This window comes from Panthera pardus, unplaced genomic scaffold (assembly GCF_024362965.1).
Source record: "Panthera pardus isolate Hobbes unplaced genomic scaffold, ASM2436296v1 HiC_scaffold_25, whole genome shotgun sequence".
Classification (NCBI taxonomy): Eukaryota; Metazoa; Chordata; class Mammalia; order Carnivora; family Felidae; genus Panthera; species Panthera pardus.
The window spans coordinates 84954324-84975710 of NW_026526821.1; the positions used below are offsets into that span (position 1 = coordinate 84954324).

Consider the following 21387-nt stretch of genomic DNA (forward strand, 5'->3'; position numbering starts at 1 on the left):
AGATACTTAAAGGGCTTTAGAATTTTTTTTAAAATTTGTTTATTTTGAGAGAGATAGAGACAGCGTGAGTAGGGGGAGGGGCAGAGAGAGAATCCCAAGCAGGCTCCACTCTGCCGGCACAGAGCCCTGATATGGGGCCCCAGCCCATGAAGCCCTGAGATCATGACCAGAGTGGAAACCGAGAGTCAGAGGTTTAACCGACTGTGCCCCCCAGGTGCCCCAAGGGCTTTAGAATTCTACTAGCCTAACTCCTTGTTTTAGACACGAGCAGAGACATACAAAGGTGGTGACCACTTAGGCTCAACCAGCATGTTTGCGGGACTCAGATCCTCCAGCTTCTTGTCTGGGGCTCACCTTCTCACTCTTCCGTGGGAGGGTGTGTGCAGGTACACCAGGTCATATTGCCCCAGCCCTGCGTCATTCTAAACTCAAAAATTAAAGCCTCTGGTTGAAAAAAAAAAAAATTACAGAAGCTGTGATATTGCTTCCCCTCCTCAAAACCAATACTAAAGCCCTGACAGAGGAGCCACTAGCTTGAAACCTCATTTCACAAATGAAAGTATTTCCTAATCGAATGCTTCAAAAGACTAGAAGATATCATTTTCACGTTTTCCCACCACCTGTAAGTCTGCATTTCTATTGGATATTCTGGAAGAAAACTTAAGCCTCTCTCTGTAGTAAATCCATTACTTATCTCAATGTCTGTTCAAATAATTGAACGTTGGTTTTTAAAATACAGAGGTTAGGAATGGATTAATGCTTATATTTAGCAGTTGTAATAGACACTATTATTTTTGACAAATGAATTGAGAAACACACTGCTCTCTTTCAACATCGCTCATGATTAGCCTAAACCCAAGGCATTGCTGTGCCCTGCTGGCGGTACAGCCTCATTACAGGTACGTGACTTAGAGGGGCAAAGGGTTTGGGGCCAGCCTTGCCGATGTGGTTCTACGACAAACGGCTTACACTTCCATTAACCTAGCATATTCCTACAAAGGCTTTGCAGGTAGCAAAAACAGCAAAGCCACAGCTAACTTTTCCCAACACGGTAGGATCTGTTCTTCCCAAGTGAACATGACAACACTGTTGCAGAGTAGTATGTTACTTTTCCAGAAAAAGTTTCTTTCCTTCTCAGGGAATTTACCCTCAAACTGCATGGAGTAAGGGCTTTGTGTCACCTAACTTGCAGTACCCTGGGAGCAAGCAAGGATGTCTCTACCCAGGTGTACGTGCTCTGTTACAGTAGTGAGTCCTCAGGCTGCTCAGCTACATAGCCAGCTGATGAGACTGGTCGTTGTGGAAGGAGGAGCGGAGAGAAGACAGGGCAAACATTTTCTTTTTTATAAATGTTTATTTATTTTTGGGAGAGGGAGTGAGCAAGCGGGGGAGGGCCAAAGAGAGAGGGAGTTTGAGAAGCCGCAGTGGGCTCCACACTGACAGCAGAGAGCCTGGCGCTGGGCTCAAACTCATGAACCATGAGACCATGACCTGAGCCAAAGTCAGACACTTTACCAACTGAGCCACCCAGGCGCCCCAGGATAAGCTTTTCCGATTGCTCACCAAGTGCCAGAGTCTCTGCTAACTTTGTTAGAGCTGGCCGGAGTGTTGACTGTCAAAGCTGATCTATGATTAAGTGTGCTAATTCTACTCCAGGTATATCCTCCTTATCCTGCAATTTAGCTGGAGAGCTGAATAGGGCTAACCTGAAGCAGTGATCCACCTGCTAGACAGATAGTAACCAAATTAAGAAGGCAAGTCAAGGCATGATTTTTAATACCTTTATTAAGAAATATCAAAAGTTCATTACAGTTGCATACACAGTTTTACAAAGTTCAAGTGAAGGGGAACGTAGGGATGCCATCATATGCATGTTTGAGTACTAGGGTAGCTTGCCAAAAGGGTAACCCTACAACTTCTGTCACCTTAACAGTGGACCCCAACGATGCCTTTTCCCATTTCTGTTAGGCCATAACATAATACCTTAAGTTACTTGAAAGAGTTTTAATGTGTTATAAATACTTCTTAAATATTTGTCCTTTTATTTGTCATTATTGTTCCCTGAAAAAGCTGAGCTGTTTATAGGAAGCACAGCATCTGAGTCCAACTCACTGCTGTTTGTATTACATTTTCACCAAGCCTGCTTAGAGAGCCACATAACATTGCAAGTTACATGTTACCATATTACACTTGGGAGAGAACCCACAACACACTGTTATTTTTTTATTTAGCATTTTACAAAAAAAGGGGAAATCACTCAACTTGGAAACAAAACACCACATTCAATGGAATCATTAAGAAGGGGATATGTCTGCAATTCCACTGAGCTCCTCACAAGCGGTCAACGGCATGACCGGGAACAACTGGATGCAGGAACACCAACACAGAATACAGAAAGGGATCTTCTTGGGGATGGTACATCACTCACAATCTTTTACGTCAGGAGCATTGCATCAGAAGGGAATTACACTTTCAAAATAGTCGGGGCTAGTAGGTCATCAGCACCCGATGGGTAACAGCAACGCTGTGGTGTGCCTTGGTGAAGGCTTGTGCTGGGTTATCTAAACGTAGGGTTTTGAAGAGATTGTCCAGCAACATCAGAAAGAGCCATCTTCAGAGGAAGGACTCCTTGTTCACCCACATGAGGCTACGTGTCTCATTGGGCTTGCATTCGTATTCAATGACAGAGAAGGGGCTTCCCCATTGGCAGTGATCTCGCTTGTGGTAATTGTAGAACTTGACTTGCCACACTGTCTCGAAGGTCCCAATGTCAGTGAACTGAGGGAAGAGAAACACGCCCCATAAAAACCTCATTCTGCCATAAGCAACAGGTAAGAGCTAATGGTAGTGAGAGAGATCCTGCATAATCAATAGTAATCAGTCAGGATTCTTTTGGTCTGCAAAGCTTAGGCCTTTATTTATTGTAATGCACTGTTTTCCTTTATTATGTGAGATATTTTCCTGAAAAGCTGTAAACCACTTCCCATTGTACCAGTGGCATTTGCTGTCACACTGTCTTTAATAAAAATAACTCCCCAAATTTATCTGTTTTCCAAATTTAATTATTGGAAATCACTCTTTGAATCTCAAAATTTCAGAGCTTGTTACAAAGGGGGATGAGGAAGAGAAGAGAGGGAATAGTCATTAATGATTATATTTTGGTTTCTATTTCAAAAGACAGTTGTATGAAATAACATATGAACTATATCACTAAACATAAGACACAATTGCCCTTCCATCATTAATTTAAATTCCAGGGGAGGGGCGCCTGGGTGGCTCAGTCGGTTAAGCCGCCGACTTTGGCTCAGGTCATGATCTCGCGGTCCGTGAGTTCAAGCCCCACATCGGGCTCTGTGCTGACAGCTCAGAGCCTGGAGCCTGTTTCGGATTCTGTGTCTCCCTCTCTCTGACCCTCCCCTGTTCATGCTCTGTCTTTCTCTGTCTCAAAAATAAATAAATGTTAAAAAAAAGATAAAAAAAAAAGTAAATTCCAGGGGAAAATATTTTCTTAGCATTTGATTAAGACCCTTCTTTAACTTTTGCAAATACTATTGAGTTTTATAAGTCAGGAATCCAGGCCTATGTCTCAGGCTTTGATTACACATTATCAAAAGCCATATTTAAGTACCTACTATGTGCCTTACACATATAAAAATGTGTATAAGGTGTGATTCTTGCCCGCAAGAAGTTTGCATTTTACTTCCAGAAGGTAGGCCCTGCGGGTCACTGCACAGATTTTCCCTGAGCCATAAGCATACAATTCCCATGTGGCTAAGAAGAGGGCATAGAATAGCCTAGAGGCCACTGGGCAGGTGCTCAAGTGGCCTGCAGGGTAGCCTGACCCTGCTACTGCCTCCTGGAGCTATTTAGGGGATCTGGCATTACACAGCATGATGCCTGACGTTATTTTCTCCTCTGACCCTCTCCTGTCATGGGAAGGGAGAGGGACTGACTTGGCAGAATTCTTAGACTTGTCAGGAGCCAGAAGACGTGGAGGGTGGCAGGGCAGTGAGCAACAGGAGCCTTATGCTTGAGGCTGCTACAGGAGGAGGATGATCAGGTGCTTCCCAGATGGCTTTCCAAGATGCTCTCAAAATTATATCCTGCACCATTGCCTCATCCTGCTAATTTGATTCCAAAACAAGGTTTGGCTTTCCTTTGAGAAATCTGCCTGACTTGAAACAATGGGTGATATACCTAGAGTCCCCAACTCTTTCCCCAGGTAAGAAAAGAACCTTTTTCTAGTGGATCATGGCTTAACAGTCTAGAGACCTGTATAAGTATATGGTAGCTTTATTCACCATAGCCCCAGATTGGAATCAACCCAATGTTTCATTACTCACTTGGTGATAAACAAGTTCTGGTATATCTATAAAATGGCATTTTACTCAACAATAAAAAGAAACAATGATTCAGGCAGCAACAACGATGGATCTCAAAGATGTGCTGAGCAAAAGAATTCAGATCCCAAAGAACACATATACTGTATGATTCCATTCCATCTCCCTCCCTCCCTCCCTCCCTCCCTCTCCCCCCCCCCCACACCTGTCTGTCTGTCTGCCTGTCTATCTCTCCAATCTATAGTGATGGAATACAACCTATGCTGACAGGAAGCAGGAAGCATCTGGGGTTACTTAGAACCTGCGGGGGGGGGGGGGGGTGGCGCCTGGGTGGCTCAGTTGGTTAAGTGGCTGACTTTGGCTCAGGTCATGATCTCGTGGTCTGTGAGTTTGAGCCCTGCGTCGGGCTCTGTGCTGATAGCTCAGAGCCTGGAGCCTGCTTCAGATTCTGTGTCTCCCTCTCTCTCTGCCCCTCCCCCATTCACACTCTATCTCTGCCTTTCAAAAATGAACAATGTTAAAAAAAAAAAATTAGAAAAGAACCTGCAGTAGGAGGAAGGAATTAATGATCGATGAAAATCTATAAGAGGGATCTTTTTTGGGGAAAATGTTTTACACCTTGACTGGGGTGGTGGTTATACAAGTATATGTATATTTGTCAAAGCTCATTGATCAGTATGCTTAAAATGAGTGCATTCATTACATGGAAACTACACCTCAAAGTTGGTTAAAAAAAAAAGAAATATGGATTTTTAGTGAGCTACAAGGAAACAGATATCCTAAACACTGCCAGTGGGAATTGAATTGTACGGGCTTTAGAAAGGGTTAAAGAGTGAATATACTTGGGTTGAGCAATTCTACTTCTAATTTATCTTAAGAACATCACAGTGATGGGCACCTGGGCGGCTTGGTTGGTTAGGTGATGGGCTCTTGCTCTCAGCTCAGGTCATGATCTCACAGTTCTGGGGATCCAGCATCCAGCCCCTCATTGGGTTCCATGATGACAGCATGGAGCTTGCTTGAGATTCTCTCTCTCTCCTGCTCTCTTACTCCCTCCCACTCCCTCCCCCACCTCGCTGCATACTCACGCTCTCTAAACAAACAAACAAACAAATAACACAGTCTTTATAGTAGTGAAAACCTGAACATTCAATGCCTATCTTTAAGACAGTTTTATGGTATATCTATGTAGTGGAATACTATATAGAAATTCTAAATGCAAAAATTTATTATTTTTAATGTACATTTATTTTTGTAAGAGGGAGAAAGAGCAGGGGAAGGGCAAAGAGAGTAGGAGACAAAGGATCTGAAGTGGGCTCTGTGCTGACAGTAGAGAGCCTGATGAGGGGCTTGAACTCATAAACCATGAGATCATGACCTGAGCTTAAGTTGGCTGCTTAACTGACTGAGCCACCCAGTTTCCCACTAAATGTAGATATTTAATAAACTTTTTCTATTATTCTCCATTGTTACCTGAACTAAGCAGAGTACCAACAAGAACATCTGGTATTAATTCAATTAAAATATACATATTCATGTTAGAATCACTGATGGAATGGATTTTATTTATCCTGTATACTTATTTGTATTTTCAAAATTCAATGATTTAGTTTTTATAATCAGAAAGGAAAAGTAAGCTAAACTGTATTTACAACAGATATTACCAAATAGTTAACATCCTGAATATAAAAGATTATATGATTAATTAGTAAGCTATTATGAATATTTGGATAAAGCTGGAACACATTCATTAAAAAGAAAAAAATAGCTGACATCTGAAAAATCTTCTAATGTAGTATTAGGGGCCCCTGGGTGGCTCAGTCCATTGAACATCCAACTCCTGATTTCAGCTCAGGTCATGATCCCAGAGCTGTGGGATTAAGCCCTGTGTCAGGCTCTACATTGAGTGTGCAGCCTGCTTGAGATTCTTTCCCTCCCTCCCTCCCTCTCTCTTTCTCTCTCTCCCCCCCAATCTCAGCTCCTCTCCCCTAGTCATGTGCATGCTCTCTCTCTACAATAAAATAAAAAATTAAAAATATATGTGAACTTTTACAGAGATATTATTCACCTATCAACTTGGTAAAAATTTCTGAATACCAGAAGCAATTTAAGCATCCAACTTTAGGGTAATATAATAGAAATGGTGGCATATCCATATGATGGATTTATATAACCATTTCACAGGAATTTGGGGTTTTTAATGATGAGAGAAAATGCTTAGAACAGTATCAACAAGCAAAAGATGGATAAAGACAGTATATATACAGTATGAGCTCCAGTATGTAAAATAAGACATAAAAAATTAGAGAAATATTAACAATAAAGTTTCTAAGAAATTGAGTGTTTTTCCATCTTTTCTACTTGAATTTTCTGCAATAAATATGTTACTTTTATAATCAGAACATTTTGTTTTTATTTTATTTTTAATGTTTATTTTTGAGAGAGAGAGAGAGAGACAGAGAGTGAGCAGGGGAGGAACACAGAAAGAGAGGGAGACACAGAATTTGAAGCAGGTTCCAGGCTCTGAGCTGTCAGCACAGAGCCCCACATGGGGCTTGAACCCACAAACCGTGAGATCATGACCTGAGCTAACGTCAGACACTTAACCAATTGAGCCACCCAGAAACCCCTATAATCAGAATATTTTAAAGGGTGAAATGGATTAATCATCCCTAAAAAATTAACATATATATATATCCCCCTAACCCTAGCAGTTTTATAAATTCTATCAAGGATACATATATAGTAATGAAAAGATCACAGCTTTGTTGACAGTAGGGTCGTTATGGGAAGAATAAATTGAAATCTCATTTTATAAATGACCAAGATTTTTAAAGAGGGATTATTATTATTACTTGATCAGCACAGGGCACTGCACATTTTAAGTACAATTGAATGACATTAAGCTATAAAAATATTTTACACATACCAGCTAATCTTTTGAGGAAAGCAGCTTGAGACCATGCTAGGTAAGTGGGAGAAACAACACCGAGGCCTTTCTTGAAATAGATATAAATAAATAAAAGTTGGTTGCAAAAACAAAGATGATTATGACTACAGGGAAGAAAAACCTTAAGGTGTGACACTGTATCTGAATAACCTAAAAATTAAGAAAGTCTCAAGGTAACACAGGAGACCACTGTAGAAATCTGCTGACAGCAACAGTCAGAGCTAAAAGATATGGAATGTTTAGGTGCTTCTAATTCATTTTTTTCCCTCTTTTTAAAAAAGGTTTATTTTTATTTTGAGAGAGAGAAAAAGAGAGTGCATGTGAGGAAGTATGGGTGGGGGGCAGAGAGAATCCCAAGCAGGCTCCATGCTGTCAGAGCAGAGCCTGATGTAGCCTGATGTATCTTAAAGGCTTCATCTCAGCTCTTCAGTAGCTGAACGAAATACTAAATGTGTACTTGAACGTCAATGAAAACAGAAACCAGAAAACTGAATTATAAAGTACCTTCCTCTTTAATAGCTGCATATGCTTGGGATTTGTAATAGTTTTATTGGCTACTATCATAATTTGGTGAGTCCATACATTATAGCTACTTTCTCCAGTGCTGATACTGGTAAACTGTTTCTCTAAGTCATACATCTCCAAGTCTTTTAGTTTACTTGATTTGGGGGAAATCATTCTTTTTTTTAAAGTTTGAGAGAGAAAGAAGAGTATGAGCAGGGAAGAAGGGCAGAGGGAGAGAGGGAGAGAGGGAGAGAGGGAGAGAGGGAGAGAGGGAGAGAGGGAGAGAGAGAAAGAGAGAGAATCTCAAACAGGCTCCACACCCACACTCAGCACCAGCTCAGAGCCCAACATGGGACTAGATCCCATGACCCTAGGATCATGACCTGGGCTGAAATCAAGAGTCAGATGCTCAACAGACTGAGCCATCCAGGCACCCTGTTTTTTTCTTTCATTAGTACTGGATCCAAGGTCATATTGTAGTTAATTGCTGCTACCTATGCATATATTTTCCCATGCCTTACTTGTCCTAACTTCCCATTAGCCTTCTTCCTGGTCTTTCTTCTGGAGTTCTATTTCCAGGATGCCTCAACACCTAGCTGAGAATTTCTTCTCCTCTGATATAGGAGCAGATGGGGTCTCAAAAGCTGATATTCTTCTTAAAGAACAGAAGCAACTACACAGGCTCTCTACTCCCTCCCAACCCATCTGTGCCTTCCAAGGAAAACTTACCCAGTCAGGCTCCCTGGGTGATGTGATTTACACAGGTATGATTCTGTGCATTTGTATAGCACTTCTTATTTTATATAATACCTTACATATGTCATTCTACTCTGGTCTTTTGACTAGTTTTAGCATTTCCATTTTACAGATGAAAGAACTAAGATTCAGAGAGGTTAAGTGACTGCCCTAGGTCTAGACTATGCAGTTAACTAATGATAGGAGAAAGTCAAGAACTTAGGTTTACCTAATTCCTATCTAGTAGCTATTATCACTAAACCAAACTGCTTATATAAGCAAATGAGATAAGAGTTAAGGGAACAATTTTTCTTTTTTCTCCTTAAGAACATGAATGGATTGTTATTTGTAGAACGCTTTAGGACACTACTAGGCACTGAATGTGTGTATCCGCCCCCCGCCCCTCAACCGCAAATTCATATGTTGAAGCCTAAATCCCCAATGTGATGGTATTTGGAGGTGGGGCCTTTCAGAAGAAATTAGTTCATGAGGGTGGAGCCCTTGTGAATGGAATTAGTGCCCTTATAAAAATAGACAAAAAACGGATGATGTCTCTATGCTTGTTCATGTGAGGATACAGCAAGAAAGCAACTGTTTAAGCCAACAAGAGGGCTCTCATCAGACACCAAATTTGCTAGTGCCTTGGTCTTGGAACTCAGCCTCCAGAACTGTGAGAAATAAATATTTGTTGTTTAAGCCACCCAGTCTACTGTATCCTGAAAGTGACACTTTACTATAGACCTGGACATGTTATTTGCCATTTGTCTGTACGAGTTGAAAGCCTTGGTATATTTTTATTTTACAACTGATATGGAAGAGAAGCATCCAGTTCCATGGATAGGAGACTCAATCTGTCATCTTCAGTAACAAATAAGGAGTCTGAAAAGTTTGTTTTAAATAATATCGATGGTCCTACAACCAGTTGGCCTAGAATCATTAGAGTACTTCTCACCACGCCACCCACTTCCATTAGAGACATATGAAATTCACCAAAAATAAGGTCACTCAGAAATCCATTGACTTGAGAGCACAGAGCAACATTATATTGGTAGAAGCATGATGTTACTTCATTGGTAAACAAATTCAGTATAATAAGCATCTGTGACTTTTAGTGTGGAGTGATCTATCAGTTCCTACTGGATTCCAAGCCTCTCTACTCCTGTACCTTTTGAAGTTTTATTAGTAAATACACGTTTTCCATTTCTCTTAGTTGAACAGATAGGACTAAAACTTCTGTGAATTATACAGTATGTTTAACTTTATAGGAAACTGTCAAACTTTTCCTGATTGCACCACTTTACATTCCTACCAGCAATATGAGAATTTCAGTTGCTCTACATCCTATCCAACAGTTGGCATTGCCAGTCCTCTTAATTTTAGTCAGTCCAGTGGTAGAGAAGATAATAAAAAGTAGAAATCAATGAAACAGAAAAGAGAAAATGATAAAGACTATAAGACTCTAGAGAAAAAAAGTGCAAAGAAAAAGTATGAAACCAAAAATCTGGCTTTTGGAAGAGGTCTTAAAAATTGATAAACCCTGGGGTGCCTCAGTGGCTCAGCTGGTTAAGCATCTGACTTGGGCTCACGTCATGATCTCATGGTTTGTGAGTTTGAGCCCCACGTCGTGCTCTGTGCAGACAGCTCAGAACCTGGAGCCTGCTTCAGATTCTGTGTCTTCCTCTCTCCCTGCTCCTCTCCCACTCATGCTCTTTCTCTCTTGCTCTTTCTCAAAAATAAACATTAAAAAATAAAAAAAAAAATTGATAAACCGTAGGGGCATCTGGCTGGCTTGGTCAGTGGAGAACGTGACTCTTAATCTCAGGGTCGTGAGTACAAGCCCCACACTGGGTTTGGGGCCTACTTTAAATAAATAAACAAATAAAATTTAAAAATTGATAAACCCCTAGAAAAACAGAGCAAGAAAAAGAAAACAAGTTACCAATATCAGGAATGGAAGAGATATTATCACTATAGATCCTAAAAACTTTAAATTAGGAACAACTTTATACCAATACAGTTAATGAAATGGACAAAATCCTTGAAAGCTACAGGCTATTTGTAGACCTCCATCTACTGAAGAAATTGTATCCAAAGTTAAAAATCTTCCCAGAAAGAAAATTTCAGGCCCAAATGGCTTCACTGATAAATTCAGGCATTTAAGGGAAAAATAACAATTCTACATAAATTCTTTTAGACAAGAGAGGAAGGAACACTTCTCAATTCATTTTATTGTTTATTCATTTATTTATTTATTAAAGATCTTTTAATTAAAAAATTTTTAATGTTTATTTTTTTTTAAGAAAAAAATTTTTTTTAACGTTTATTTATTTTTGAGACAGAGAGAGACGGAGCATGAATGGGGGAGGGTCAGAGAGAGGGAGACACAGAATCTGAAACAGGCTCCAGGCTCTGAGCTGTCAGCACAGAGCCTGACGCGGGACTTGAACTCATGGACCACGAGATCATGACCTGAGCTGAAGTTGGCCGCTTAACCGACTAAGCCACCCAGGCGCCCCTTAATGTTTATTTTTGAGAGAGAAAGAGAGACAGAGATAGAGCATAGGTGGGGGAGGGGCAGAGAGAGCAAAGGAGACACAGAATCTGAAACAGGCTCCAGGCTCCAGGCTGTTATCACAGAACCTGATGCGGGGCTTGAACTAACGAACCATGAGATCATGACCTGAGCCGAAGCAGATGCTTAACCAACTGAGCCACCCAGGTACCCCTTAAAGACTTTATTTTTTAGTAATCTCTATACCCCATGTTGGGCTCGAACTTACAACCCAGAGATTAAGAGTTGCATGCTCTTCTGACTGTGTCAGCTATCTGCCCCTTAATTCATTTTATGAAGCCAGTTTTACCCTAACACAAATGACAAAGATACTACAAGGTAAATTACAGACAAAAATTCTCATGGACTTATGCATAAAATTTGCTTTTAACTTTTATTTGCTTGAAATATTAATAAATCAAATCTAGAAATAGGATCTTACAACAGTACCAAGAGAGGTTTATCCTTGGAACTCAAGGATGGTTCACTAATTTAAAATCCCTGTAATTCACCGTATTAACAAAAATAAAGAAGAAAAGACATATTATCATATCCATAGATGGATAATTCAACATTTGGTAATTCAACATCCATTCATGATAAAAACTCTCAGCAAACTGGGGCTAGAAAGAAAGTTCTTTAATCTGACTACGGGGCATTGATAAAAAATCTATAGTTAATATCACCCTTAAAGGTAAGAGAATGAGTTCTTTCCCTGTAAGATTGGAAATAAGGCAAAAACATCAGCTCTTACTACTTCTGTTTAGCACTGTGTTGAAGGTCCTAGCCAGTACCTTAAGGCAAGAGGGGAAAAAAAAAAGGGAAAGTAAAACTGTTTCTATTTATAGATGAACAACTCTGCAGAAAATACTAAGCAATCCAATAAAAAGCTACTAAAATTAATAAGTGAATTTAGCAAGTTTGTAGGATACAATATCAATTTATAAAAATTACTATATTTCATTAAGAAATATGCTCGCACTGAACTGGTATTATTTTTTAATATTTCACCAACTTTGTAGGTGAAAATTGGCATTGCACTATTTGTAGGGTTTTGTTTTTTGTTTTTGTTTTTAACAATAGTGAAATCAAGCCATTTAAAAATATATATATTGGTCATTTGTATTTCCTCTTCTGTGAATTGCTTTTTTTTTTTTTTTTTTTTTGCTTATTTTTCCATTTGCCACATCCCATGGTTATCTTTTTCTCACTGGTTTCCAAAAATTCTTTGTATATTAAGTTACAGATCTTGCCAAATGACTCCACAGAGCTGACATGAGGAACAACTTTTCTATTTGGGAAGACATGTGTAAGGCTACCTACCTCTGTGCACATAGCCTCCTAACAAGCTCCTATAAGTCCCTGCCCTTTTTGTTCCTTCAAACTCCCACCAGCCTCCCACTGAAGAGGGCCAACAAAAGGGGAATGGGATGATTTGTGCCAACAGAATCTCCACCTGGACTCTCTCCTTGGAGGGAATGAGTGGGGCATCAGTCACATTAAGGTACAAATCAGTGCTGGTGTTTGAAGTGCAGGTTGAGAGCTTTAAGAGTTGCGTATCACTTTATTCACTCCCAGTGCTGGGGCCTCTGGAATTATCTGAATACACAGATCACTGCCATCAGCCTAAGTCAGATATCATTTGACTACTTCCTGCCTTCAGCTTCAGTGGGTAGTAAAGGGCTGTGAAAAGTCACTAATGGCAGCAAGCAAGGTCTGTGTGGGCAGTGGCTGAAAATCAAGGCAACATAGCTTAGGATACTATGCATGTCACAAATAAGTTTTTCATCAATTGCTATTTGCCTTTTAATTTAAATGGTCTTTTAATGATGGGGTGCCGGGTGGCTCAGTCAGTTAAGCATCCGACTTCGGCTCAGGTCATGATCTCACAGCTTGTGAGTTTGAGCCCCGTGTCAGGCTCTGTGCTGGAGCCTGCTTTAGATTCTGTGTCTCCCTCTCTCTCTGCCTCTCCCCAGTTCACGCTCTGTCTCTCTCTCTCCCTCAAAAATAAATAAATGTTAAAAAATTTTTAAAATGTTTTAATGAAAATTTAACTTTATGATGTTTGACAGAAACTTTACATTGCATTTAATCAAAACTTTCAATTTTTAGCTTTGGATATCTTCCATTTCTTTCAGGTTTAAGTTAATTCTTTTCATGCCAATTTTTTAAACAGTTGACTTTTTACAGTTAACCCCTTGATCCATCTGAAATATATTTTGAGGTATGGTATCAGGAAAGAATAACAGTGATTCCCTGCCCCCCCCCCCGCCAAATAGCCAATAATCCCAGCATTATTTATCCAAAGATTAAAAAAAAAATACTTTGAAGTAACTTTACACTTCTAAGAAGTTTCTCTCGTATACCCTTAATTCAGTTTCCCTTGCTGGATTTACCTACTTGATTAATTGGATTTACTTGGACATTTCAAGACTTCCTTATTGTCTGTGAAAGTGTGGTTGTGTCTGTAATTTACAATACTTAAGCTTGAAACACTGATGACAAAAGTCATAAAATAGTGTTAAGGGCTATGTGAGGCTTTCTTTTTTTTTTTTTTCTTAATTTCTTTTTTTTTTTTAATTTATTTTTTAATATATGAAATTTATTGTCAAATTGGTTTCCATACAACACCCAGTGTTCATCCCAAAAGGTGCCCTCCTCAATACCCATCACCCACCCTCCCCTCCCTCCCACCCCCCATCAACCCTCAGTTTGTTCTCAGTTTTTAACAGTCTCTTATGCTTTGGCTCTCTCCCACTCTAACCTCTTTTTTTTTTTTTCCTTCCCCTCCCCCATGGGTTTCTGTTACGTTTCTCAGGATCCACATAAGAGTGAAACCATATGGTATCTGTCTTTCTCTGTATGGCTTATTTCACTTAGCATCACACTCTCCAGTTCCATCCACGTTGCTACAAAAGGCCATATTTCATTCTTTCTCATTGCCACGTAGTACTCCACTGTGTATATAAACCACAATTTCTTTATCCATTCATCAGTTGATGGACATTTAGGCTCTTTCCATAATTTGGCTATTGTTGAGAGTGCTGCTATAAACATTGGGGTACAAGTGCCCCTATGCATCAGTACTCCTGTATCCCTTGGATAAATTCCTAGCAGTGCTATTGCTGGGTCATAGGGTAGGTCTATTTTTAATTTTCTGAGGAACCTCCACACTGCTTTCCAGAGCGGCTGCACCAATTTGCATTCCCACCAACAGTGCAAGAGGGTTCCCGTTTCTCCACATCCTCTCCAGCATCTATAGTCTTCTGATTTCTTCATTTTGGCCACTCTGACTGGCGTGAGGTGATATCTGAGTGTGGTTTTGATTTGTATATGTGAGGCTTTCATTACTAGAATGAAATTTGAATTTGACATTAAGTCTGCTGACTTGATCAGGAAATCTTCTATAACTTCAATTTTTTCCTTAGAATCAGCCTATTACAGATACCATACAAGTACATGGACAATGCTCATGACCAGTGTGGTCATTGTTGGAACAATCAACTATCAAGCACTTGCTTCTTCTAGATGTGGGCATTATAGGTAAGAACCTGGGCTTTACTACTGGGACTCAAAAAATGCTAATACAATCTTAAATCCTTTGTAAGATGATCTATAGTATAAACATATAAATCAAGTTTGAATGAGCAGAAAGTTAAATAACAAAATCTAAAATTATGGAAAGATCAAAATAAACTGTCAACTCTGGAAAAATAACTTTCTCAGTTTTAAATAGAAGAAATCATAAAGGAAAAGGAGAGATTTAAATGTAATTATGTTTCTACACAATGGAAAATTAAAGTAAGCAAAGCAATAGTGAGAGAAATACGACAGATATTACAGATATAAAAAAATTTCATGAGAACTCCACTTTTTTATTTTACTTTATTTCATTTTATTAAAAGTTTTTTTTAATGTTCACTTATTTTTGAGAGAGAGACAGAGCATGAGTGGGGAAGGGGCAGAAAGGGAGAGATACAGAATCTGAAGTAGTCTCCAGGCTCTGAGGGGTCAGAACAGAGCCCGACGTGGGGCTCGAACTCACAGACTACAAGATCATGACCTGATCTGAAGCTGGGTGCTTAACCAACTGAGCCACCCAGGCGCCCCTTACTTTATTTCATTTGAGAGAGAGAGAGAGAGCGAGAGTGCTAGCAAGCATGTGAGCAGGGTAGAGGGGCAGATGGAGGTTAGAGAGGGGAAAGAGGGGAGAGAGAGAGAGAATATCTTAAGTAGACTCCACATTCAGTTTAGAGCACGATGAGGGGCTCTATCCCATGACCCTGAGATCATGCCCTGAGCTGAAATCAAGAGTCAGATGCTCAACCGAGCCACCCAGGCATGCCCTAGGACTCTGATTTTTAAAAAATAATCTTTGATAGAAATATTGACAAAACATGAAAGAACCAATTTACACAAAAAGAAAATTAAATGTTGAAATGTTCATTCTTGTAAATTATAGTAAAAAGTGTAAAGTAGAAAATGTATTATTTTTTAAACTAATTCCCCATTATGTCATGATTATAGCAGACTTCTATATTGCTGGTAACATTGTAAAGTGAGTACATACAACACTTAAAAACAAAAAACAAAAAAAGAAAACAAATGGCCATATGTGGGAACAGCCATAAGGATTTCTTTTGGCCAAATAATATTACTCCTATTGAGGTAGTTATATGCACAGAATTATTCATCATAGCACTTTTTATGATGAGAACAATTGACATACCTAATCTCTGGGGAACAGTCTAATCATTATGACATAGCATTATAGAGTCTTATGATGCCATTAAAATTATAACAATGAATATGTATAGAATGTTGCATGATTATATAATAAAAATGACTGCAACTCTAAACTATATATATGTGAAAGGTAATCTGAAAATCAACAGAGTCAAAATGTAGGGATTACTGTTGATTTAAAATTTTTCTCGGGGTGCCTGGGTGGCTTGGTTGGTTACATGTCCAACTTCAGCTCAGATCATGATCTCGAGGTTTGTGGGTTTGAACCCCGCATTGGGCTCTGTGCTGACAGCTCAGAGCCTGGAGCCTGCTTCGGATTCTATGTCTTCCTCTCTCTCTCTGCCCCTCCCTTGCTCATGCTCTGTCTCTCTCTAAAATAAATAAACACTAAAAAAAAAAAAAATTTTTTTTAAGTTTTTGTTCAAATTTCTGAAACTTGATATGTTATTTCATTTTTAAAGTTTATTTATTTTGAGAGAAACAGAGACAGCATGAGTGGGGGAGGGGCAGAGAGCAGGAGAGACAGAGAACCCCTAAGCAGGGTCCATACTATCAGCGTGGAGCCCCACAAAGGGCTCAAACTCATGAAAGCGTTAAGATCATGACCTGAGCTGACACCAAGAGTTGGACATTCAACTGACTGAGCCACCCAGGTGCCCCTTTTCACATTTAAGTTTTAATCTTTTTCATGTTAAAAAAATATGTAAATCCCTTGAGATGCTAGGATATATTCCCAGCCCCTCCTCTCTGTATCTGTGTCCAATCAAAAAGGAATCCTACTAGGGACTTGCTGGCCTTCAGACCTATTCAGTGTGTTCCTAAATAACTGTATTTGGGAATCTGACTTCCTTCATCACCTGACTAGGTCTATTTGTAACCCTTATACCATTTTAAAACTGAAAGTGGCTTTGGAGATGAGGTAGTGAAATCCACCTATGCTGCCCCAGCTCTATCTTGAGCGGTCTCTGCTTCCCTCTCTGCTCCACCCACACTGGGTTTCTCTCCTTCCTTACAACACGTTATACTCTCCCCCAGCTCTTGACCTCTGTAGCTCCTCTTTCCTCAAGTGTTCCCTCCTCCCTCAACTCTTATTTATTGTTTGTTTATTTTTCAATAAAGCCATCCCCAAAATCTTGGATTAGGATAAGGCCCTTGGTATATGCTCCAAAGGCACTACTACTTTTTCCAATATATTTTGTATTTATTGTAATTATTTATTTATTGATAATCATGTATAAAGTATGTTTTCCTGCTCTAGATTAGAAGCCCCATGAAGACAGGGATATCTATTTTGTTCATTAATCCTCTCCAGTGCCTGATAGGTAAGAAATCCTCACATTTGCTGATGAATCAAGCAAATAAAAAAATTAATAAAATAAAAATCTAAAAATCCTAAGTAAAATATTAGCATATTGAATTTAGTGATATTTTAAAAAAAATACATAACATTTAAGTATGGTTTATTTTAGGAAGTAAAGGGTAGTTTATTATTGGAAAGTTTATTATATAATTCTTACATTAATGTATCAAAGTAGATCAATTATCTCCATAGACAGGAAAAGGAATTAGATAAAATTCAACACATCTCCCAACTAAAAAAAAATACCTCTTAGTGAACTAGAAAAAGGATGCTTCAACATGATAAATATTTAAAACTAACATTGTACCTAATAGTAAAACCCTGAAGACAAGGATACCTCTTACCACCATTAGCATGCAACACTATTCTAAAAACATTAGCCAGTGCAGTAAGGCTAGAAACAAGATTCAGAAAATGACAGTTATATGTAGATTATGACTGCCTATCTGAAAAACCTAAGATTAAATGAAAAATTTTAGTAAGCAAATTTAGTAAGGTGGCCAGTTACAAAATACATGAACACATATTATAAAAGCAATACATTTAAAACAATGCAGTATTAGCCTAAGAATAGACAGATCAATGGAACAGATTAGAAAGTGTGGGAAGAGATTTAATATTTTTGCCATATAAGAAATTACTAAGAAACTGACCATTGAAGAAGCACGGGTTATTTAATTAATTGCATTGGGATATTATAGACAAATAGATTCCAACATGAAACCATGAATTAAAATAATATTTTATAATTTCATAGTATTTCCTTTTATTTCTTAAGGGAAGATAGTGACTGTTTTCTTTTCCATGGTTTCCATTTGCCCTGACACCCCCATGCAGGTCTTACCGGCATTGTGATCTGGATGGGTTGCCGTTCTCCACTCTTGGTTGGGGCCACACCTTCTGTGTCATATGTGCCTGTGTAAACAATTCGGTCACCATCAGGCTCTTTAGACTTCAGCTCCAATGGGACAAGCACACCACCAATGGAAATGTTCCTGCAATGGACAGAGGTTAACTATATATGGTAGGAATTAGCTTAGGTACCCCATCCTGGTCTGGACCACACCCTAGGCAGGAATCCTACCGGGTTTGGCTAAAGGAGACATTCTGGTGTTGTAGAAAGTTCTGAAAAGTCAGGAGTCTTGAGTTCTCCAACTAACCAGTCACGTGACCCTAGACCAACTACTTAAACTCTCTGGACTCACCTCAGTATTCTCATCCAGAACACTTGTACAAGGCTGAGTCAGACTCCATCAGTCCTCCTCTATAGTTTGTCATTTGTGGGGCTATGAAAAACTTACCTATACCCAGCCCCATTCCCAACCCTGGAACTTAGAATTCAACTGGTTGGGTGTGGTCTGGGCACTGGTAAATTTATCTTAAGGTTCTCTAGGTGATTCTAACATGCAGGTAGGGTTGAGAAACACTGAACTAGTTATTTCATGATTTTTTTCTGTTCCAACAATCAGAGGTCCCATGATTTGGGCTACTCAAAGCCAGCCACAGAATCAGGAATTCTCACTGACATCATTCCTTTGTGTTAAGGTAGTGATTCTCAAGGTATGTTCCTAGACCAGCAGTGTCAGCATCGCCTGCCTAAAACAAAATTTTAAGCTCTACCCTTAGACATAGCAAACTGGAAACTAGGGTGGGGCTCAGCCATCTGTGTTTTAATAAACATTTTAGATGATTCTGACACTCAAGTTTAAGAACTACTAGGTTAGGGCAGTAAAAAAAAAAAAAAAGACTTGATAAAATTAAAGTATAAATAGAAAAAATAGTTGTCATTAACACATTCATTTTAGATTAGTTAAAAAAAAAATAGAGAACCACCTTGAAGAAAACGTGTTATAGAACAGATAACTTGGGAGAAGAGGTTGCCAGGAAAGATGGGAAAGGAAGCCTGGATCATATGGGGATGCACAGAACTCTGGGAAATGAAAGTAACCAGTGCATGTAGCTGTGGGGACAGTGACAAGTAGATGGGCCAGAGCACCAGAAACAAACCAGTTTTGTTCTAGGTCCCTGAATTAGGGCCTGATACCTAGAACGCCAATACAAGTTTATTGAATTTAATGACTACAGATGACACTTCAGCTATACAAGGTATCTGGTGGATTCAAAACCCTTCCCCGCCCTGCAAGCTCAGCACATGGTAGATACAGTGTAAGCTGGTTTATTTCCCCTTTCCATATTAAACTTCACACCATGCTTTAAGTGGAAGCTGAGAGGTAACGGACTCCATCCCTAGATACTTCCCCATAAGCTACTGCACCATTCTATACTGAAGAAGTCTACTGGGTGAACCAAACTGTGGTAGCAGGGGAGAGATAATCCCTGCCACAAATAAACCAAGAAACATCCTTTTGTGGCAGGGAGGTTGCTAATCCCAGGCACCATCACCAGGATGAACAAACAAATCAGGAGAAAATGAAAAACACCTGGCAAGGAAAACCGGGAAACTAGGCCCAAGCAGAGGAGGCTGAGCTCGGATTTATGGCTGCTACTCCAGCCCCAAGGTCTCCAGTCACATAAGGGCTGATGGTGGAGTAGGGTGCATCCCTTAGGGAACCCCAATAATCATCCCATCCCCGCCTTTACACCTCATTCCTCAGCCCTTCTCGCTCCTTAGCTTCGCGGTTGGCTGAATCCGGCGAGTCGACAGGGCTGGGATTGCGGTAGGTGAACCACCCGGGATGCCTCGGGGTCCGCGCCGAGGGCTGGGCAGAAGGGATGAAAAATTTGCAAGAAAACAAACCCTCGGCCCAACCCTGGCTTCCTGACGCTGTTTTAAACATCCCTCCCCGCAATGGGTGGAAGGAAGCGTGAATAGGGAAAGTCAAGCATAAAACAGAGGAGGGGACCAAAAAGAGCAGGGAACTGACCTCTTTCCCCCACCCTTGGGCCCGCTGGGCGCGACGCGAGGCCAGAGGGACTGGGGAGAGGCTCAGGCTGTCCCGGGGGCCTCAGTCCTCCGCGCGGACCCCTAGCGGGGCCGGGCAGCCGCGGTGCGCGCGCTTACTCACTCGACCTGCAGCGTGGTGGGCTTAATCTTCACCTCCACCTTGTAGGAGGAGCCGGTGAGCAGCTTGATGGTGCGGTTCTGGCCGAAGCGCTGCCCGTCCACCTTGAAGAAGACCGGGCCGTCGTTGGGCTGGATGCGCAGCGCGATGGAGAGGCGCACGAGACCCGGCAGGTCCCCCATGGCTGGGTGCGGGACCGGCGCGGAGGCTCCGGGGGGCGGAGGACCGCGCGGGCTGCGACCGAGCGGCTGGAGCGTGGGGGGCGGAGAGGAAGCACGGGGCGGGAGAGGGTGGTGGCGGAGGGGAGGCTGCAGCTAAGAGCCCGCGCCGTCGCGGCCGTTCGCCCTGGGTTTTGAGAAGCAGCTCCTGAGGCCGTGGCCTCCCGCCCCACTCGGCGAGGAAGAGCGCCCGGGAGATAGCTCCGAGGCCCCGAGCTGCCCCATCCCCCGCTCCGGTGCTGCGCCCTCCGCGCACTGATGGGTTCGCTCCAGCCGGCAGGCCCGGGGCAGATCCGCGCAGCTGGGGGCGAGAGAGTTAATCCTGTTTACGCACCACAATCCCCTTCAGCTGGGGAAGAGGACATTTAGGCTCCTCCTAGAGCCACGCGGAGCGGGCGGAGAAGAGGATTGGGGAGGAGGAGGTACTGGGGCGCTGGGGTTGAGCGACACTACACCAAGGACCGTAATCTGGATACGACTTCGGTCGACTGAGAGCTGTGGACACCATTGCTGGCGAATCGGGGCCCCAGCCAGGCAGGAGGAGGCTGAGAGGCGAAAAGGAGACGGGAAGCGGGGCAGGAAACCGCTAGCCAGTGATTTAGATGTCAGGAAATATGAGTCCTTCCAAAGCTTGGGGGAAATGGCCGAGGGAAGGCGCAATTCCATCTAATGTGACCTGCAAACTAAACTGGATTAGAAATGTGCGCAAGAAAAAAAAAAAAAAAAAAAAAACAACCAATACATATTCAGGGAACTCCACCTTCTTGTAGATGTGTATTTCTATTATGTATATCTTTTTCTCAAGGATGACACGGTGTAATGAGTCGCGTATATTTACATAAATCTTGAAAAATGAGCTAATAACCCTTGTGACAATGGCCAAGAGGGGGAATTGGTCACAAGATTATTGGCAGGGCACCCCTTGCGACAAGGCAGAATTTAGATTTCCTATTGAGCGAG

General features: G+C 41.0%; 1 protein-coding gene across 1 annotated transcript; it reads right to left on the bottom strand.

Annotated features, from left to right (window-relative positions):
* Positions 1-1767: 1767 nt before the first annotated feature.
* On the bottom strand, positions 1768-20805 carry CNRIP1 (cannabinoid receptor interacting protein 1). Its single transcript, XM_019440497.2, has 3 exons — positions 20213-20805; positions 18031-18181; positions 1768-2778 (listed from the first exon to the last, which is right to left on the bottom strand). The coding sequence occupies exons 1-3, from the start codon at positions 20389-20391 to the stop codon at positions 2614-2616; spliced, it is 495 nt and encodes a 164-aa protein (XP_019296042.1). The 5' UTR covers positions 20392-20805; the 3' UTR covers positions 1768-2613.
* Between the last annotated feature and the right edge of the window lie 582 nt (positions 20806-21387).

What these genes read in the sequence shown, in the direction of transcription:
- CNRIP1 (XM_019440497.2), bottom strand. Translation starts at nt 20,391, where the DNA reads ATGGGGGACCTGCCGGGTCTCGTGCGCCTCTCCATCGCGCTGCGCATC. An exon ending in CCCACCACGCTGCAGGTCGA is followed by an intron (nt 18,182 to 20,212) that starts GTGAGTAAGCGC and finishes TGTCCATTGCAG; the next exon opens with GAACATTTCCATTGGTGGTG. An exon ending in CCATCCAGATCACAATGCCG is followed by an intron (nt 2,779 to 18,030) that starts GTAAGACCTGCA and finishes CTCTTCCCTCAG; the next exon opens with TTCACTGACATTGGGACCTT.